This window comes from Octodon degus, unplaced genomic scaffold, assembly GCF_000260255.1.
Source record: "Octodon degus isolate 3935 unplaced genomic scaffold, OctDeg1.0 scaffold00052, whole genome shotgun sequence".
NCBI lineage: Eukaryota > Metazoa > Chordata > Mammalia > Rodentia > Octodontidae > Octodon > Octodon degus.
This window is the reverse complement of record NW_004524628.1, coordinates 1,029,191-1,034,157: the sequence shown is the minus strand read 5'-3', so window position 1 is coordinate 1,034,157 and position 4,967 is coordinate 1,029,191. Positions and strand designations below refer to the sequence as shown.

At 38.3% G+C, this 4,967-nt stretch overlaps 1 protein-coding gene across 1 annotated transcript in view; it reads left to right on the top strand.

Moving 5' to 3' along the window:
- Positions 1-577: 577 nt before the first annotated feature.
- LOC101591777 (interleukin-36 beta-like) overlaps positions 578-4,967 on the top strand; it is a 37,030-nt gene continuing 32,640 nt past the window's right edge. Inside the window, exon 1 of the mRNA XM_012515155.2 lies at positions 578-593. Within this exon, the coding sequence (XP_012370609.2) occupies positions 578-593 (16 nt within the window). The remainder of the gene's footprint in view (positions 594-4,967) is intronic.

Sequence of the window (4,967 nt, the reverse complement as noted above, 5' to 3'; positions counted from 1 at the left end):
AAAATATTGAAATTTCCCCACAAACACAATTGGGCCCTAGCGCAATGATATTTGAAATCAACAGCAAAAGAAACTATGAAAGTCCCACAAACGTGTGGAATTTAGATAACAACCAATGGATCACAGGCGAATTTAAAAAAGATTTAAACAGTACCTACAATTAAATGGCAATGGCAATAAAACATACTAGAATTTATGGGATGCAATGAAAATAGTCCTAAGAGGAAAATTTATACTGTTGATCTCTCACATCAGGAAAACAAAATGAGTTCAAATAAACAACTGAACGTTGAACCTCAAACTTCTAGGAAAAAGAAGACATAGAAATCAAACACAAAGCTCAGACAAGGGAGAAAATTATACAGATCAAAGTGGAAGTTAAGGAAATTGAATCTAAGAAAACAATACAAAAATAAATGAATTGAAGAGTTGGGTTTTTTTTTTGAAAGATTAAATGCAATCAACAAACCTTTAACCAGCCACATCAAAATGAGAAAAGAAGATACACAAATTCATGCAATTAGGAATGAAAAAGGTGAAATCACTATAGATCCTGGGGAAAACCAGAGGGTCATCGATGGCTACTTTGAGAGGTGAGGATGTGGCTCAGTGGTAGAGCTCTTGCCTTGCACACAGATGGCCCTGAGTTCAGTTACCAGCAGCATGAGGATACCATGAACTTTGAGAACCTTTTCTCTAATGAAAGAAAAGACAGAGAAATGGACATATTTGTAGATACATGTAAATTATCAAAGTTGAATCAAGAAGATGTAAAAATTCTAAATAATTCAGTATCAGTCAGTGAAAATGAAAATGTAATTAAGAACTTACTATTAAAGGAAAGCCCAAGCTCAGATTGATTCACTGCTGAATTCTATAAGAAATTTAGAGAATCCCTAATGCCATTACTTGTCAAACACTAATGAAATTGAAAGGGAAAAAGTACTGCTAAAGTCATTTCTTGAAATAACTATTATGCTGATACCCAAACCAGAGAATGGTGCAACCAAAAAGAAAAGCTACAGGACAATCTCCCTAATGAATATAGGTGCAAAAATCCTCAATAAGATACTGGTAAAGAGAATGCAGGAAATCATCAAGAAGATTATACACCATGACCAAAAAGGAATCACCCTAGGGATGCAGGGAGGATTGAACACCTGCAAATCAATAAATATAATGCACCATGTTAATAGAATAAAAAACAAAACCATGGGATCATCTCAATAGGTGCAGAAAAACTTTTGACAAAATCCTACACCAATTCATGATAAAAATCCTACAGAAAGTTAGAATAACCAGTCTTTAATCTGACTCTGATGCAAGTTAAAACAATGCTAAGATTTCATCTGACCCCAGAAAGAATAGCTATCATCAAGAAATTAATCAGGAACAAATGCTGGTGGGGCTATGAGGAAAAAGGAACCCTTTTCCATTGTTGGTGAGAGTGTAGACTAGTGTAACCGCTGTGGAAATTAATGTGGAATTTTGTAAAAGAAGTAAGACTAGAGGTCCCATTGGACCCAGCCATTTCCCTTCTTGGTAACTTCCCACGAGAATTAAAAATTATACCATAGTGATATATGCACACACACATTTCTAGCAGCACAACTTGCAACGCTTATATCTTGGAAAAGGCCCAAATGCACAGCAACCCTCAAATGAATAATAAAGATGTGAGTTTTTTTAAAAGCATAATGGAGAGCTACCCATCCACAAAGGTTAAATTTGAGACATTTCTAGTTTAATGGATGCACCTTGAAATCATACTCAAGTGAAATAAATGAGACACATATGATAAATATCACATTGTCTTTCTGACATCAGAAACTGGAAGTGCAAATAAAAGCCCAAGTATTGTAAGAAAGGAAGTAATTGTTCAACTGGAAGAGGGAACTAGGGGAGATGGAAGGGAAAAAGAAGAAAAATGAGAAAAAGGGATAAAGTGGAAATAATGCTTCTGAGAGAGAGAGAGAGAGAGAGAGAGAGAGAGAGAGAGAGAGAGAGAGAGAGATTGAAGAAAAAGGAAAGACATGGGAGTGAAAGAAAAACAAAAATGTGTCATGTGCAGGTACAAATTCCCAATGATGAATGTGATCATTTTTCATATCTAAACTGTACCAATTAACTAAATTCTAATAAAAATGTATCTATACATGATGCAATACTATTCTGCCATAAAGAATGATAAATTTAAGGCATTTTTAAATGAAATGAATGCATCTTAAAAATATATTGAGTGAAATAAATCAGACACAACCTGAAATATCCTATGGCATCTCTCATTTGATTGAGGCAAAGTACAAACAAAGGAAATGATACAGATGTATAGCAAAGAATAGGGGATGGATCTCTTGCAATAGAAAAGTGTTCCAAGGGAACAGGGTGAGGAGCGAGGAGGAGGGGGAGGGGAAATAAGAAGAATAAATACATGCCACGTGCAATACCCTGATAATCCCAATTAATGAAAACATTACATGCTATAATATTGTACTAAGCTAAATTCAATAGAAATTGATATATAGTCTGATAGAAACTGGGCTTTGGAGGAAGTCATCAAAGAAATAGAGACATGAGAATTATGACTGGAGATGCATCTGAAGAATACCAAGCCTCAAGATATGGGTACAAGGAGTAGGTTCACATGTCCCCTAAGGGATAAGTAGAACTTGAAATTATACTATCCTTAGCCACACCTGGTTCAGGCAGTCTGGGTTTGCATCAGTCATGCAGGCAGATGACCAGAGCATCTGGATCCTTCCCTTCCCCCAAATGCCTTTGTTCTTTCCATATACCTTTGGAACACGACCCACTCTCCAATTCGACCAGTATTAGTTAATGGGCTATCCTTGTAATGCTACAGGTTGGTTATAGTTTGACTCATATTATACCTACATTGTGACTTTGTTGAATAAATTACCCTTGACAAAGGGCCTTGGGGACAACACATTTCTTGTTTCTCTCCTATCTCTTGGGATCTGTTTCTCAGCAAAACTTTCCTGCTGCTTACCTCCTTTGCCCTTTGGAATTCATTCTTCAATTTCAGTGGATAGGAACTGGGTATATCTGACATCTAGCAGGTTGAGAGTTAGTCTTTCCTATATCAGTAACATGAACTAGGGCAAATAATAAGAATGAAAACTGGGATAGGGGAACTGGAGGAGAAGGAAGGAGGGGAAATGGAATTAAAACAAGAAACATGTAATTCGTACAGGTAACCATTACCCAAGAAAACTGTAGACTACATGAACAATAAAATATAGAAATAAAGTAAAAACTAAATAAAGAAATAGCTCCAGCTCTTCCAGTACTTTACAATATGGACCAAGAACCTGAGCTCTACTTCAAGCTCAGATATGCAAAGGTGAAAGAAGATCTCCCGCACCTGACCTCTGAGCAGAAGTAGTTACCTGTCTCCTGAAGTCTTCTATGTCCTGAGTTTAGAAACTCAGTTCTAGCAGCATCTCAGGGTTCTGAGCTGGAAGCTGGCCTAGGACTCCTTGGCTTTACTGAGCAAGGAAGGAGTCTTACATCCTGGCCCTGGGTGTGCCCACTTTGGCAAGGAAGGTGGGCTGGCCAGGGGTGCTACAAGGTTTTGGATAGGCAGCAGGAAGTAGAACTGGTGTGGCTATTCTGGGCTCCTTGAGAGGCAAGAATAGAACAAACACCAGGAGACAACAGTGAGGCCATATGCTAAGATAAAGAGGAATTTGATGCGGAGGTATGGCTCACTTGACTCACTGAATGACTTGAGGATTTGATCCTATTTGCATCTACCTGTGGCAAATTGCAGCACTCCTCTCAGGTATTTTATACATTGTTTGTTCAATATGTGTAAACTCATATTGCACAGTCTAGAGATCTTATTCTATTTCTGACAAAGTTCTAAGAGCTTTATTTGAGTCAATTCTTAGTCCCTGAGGACCCATTAATATTTATTTCTCACAGAAGAGGTCAGAGGCCTTGAGATGCAAAGAGAATTACTCTGTTTCTAGGAAACCTAGTCAAGCTGGTGGCCAAGTGTCTCCAGTGTTAGCTGCTATGTGACAGACTTCCTTTGGGGTTTGGTCCATGGTAAAGCACACTGTATCCAGTTCCCTATAGCTGCATGCCCTTGTTTTAGGGAAAAGATGACTGAAGCTTACAGAACAGCACTCAGTAAGCAATGTGGAATGACTTAGTGTATGTTTAATAGAAAGAAAGGGAGAAAGAGCTCCATGACGGGTGGGGGTTCCATAAGGTGGACACCATAGATGTTTAAGTCCATTCACTGGCTTTTTACACAGTGATGGGGGCAGATGTGACAACACTGGACTACTCCTGGTTGCAGGTAGATCTTTGATGTCTGGAAAGCAAGCTGTGTTGTTTGCATTCACTTCTTCTGAGTTCTCTTCCTTTTGTTTAAAGAACTGTTCTTTGTCTCTTGAGTTCATTAGGGCCCAATAGTCATTTTGTCTAAGGTAGTTATTTGGGTCCTCTGGTAAGTTAAATCATGTAAGCCCTGAATTTCCATTTACTTCTCTTAACTGCTCAGGACTTGGGCCCTATCTGCTTAACCTCCCGACTTCCATGCTTCATTCCCTGCTCTACAGTAGTAATATATGACTGCTGTTAGGATGTATGGGCAATAAAGTGTTCCTGAGCTACTTCCTGCTTATAGGGTGTACTGTTGAGCAGCAGTAATCAGAGCTTACCCAATGAGCCCTATGTATGTGTTCTAAATAGCAGCTAGGAAGAGTGCCTGCTCAGATTCTGTGTGCATCACCATTTTCTGCTCTTAATCTGTCCAATGAGAAGAAATAAATGTGAGTAAGAGGTAGAATGAAAAGACTCTTGGGCCCAGTTGCCATAAAGTGGACACCAAAGACTTCTCCAAATATAGCTTCTCACACAGTAATGGAACATCCATCTCTGACAAAACAAAAAAGGGGGATATAAATAAAAGACCATTTTAGTGAAAAAATTAT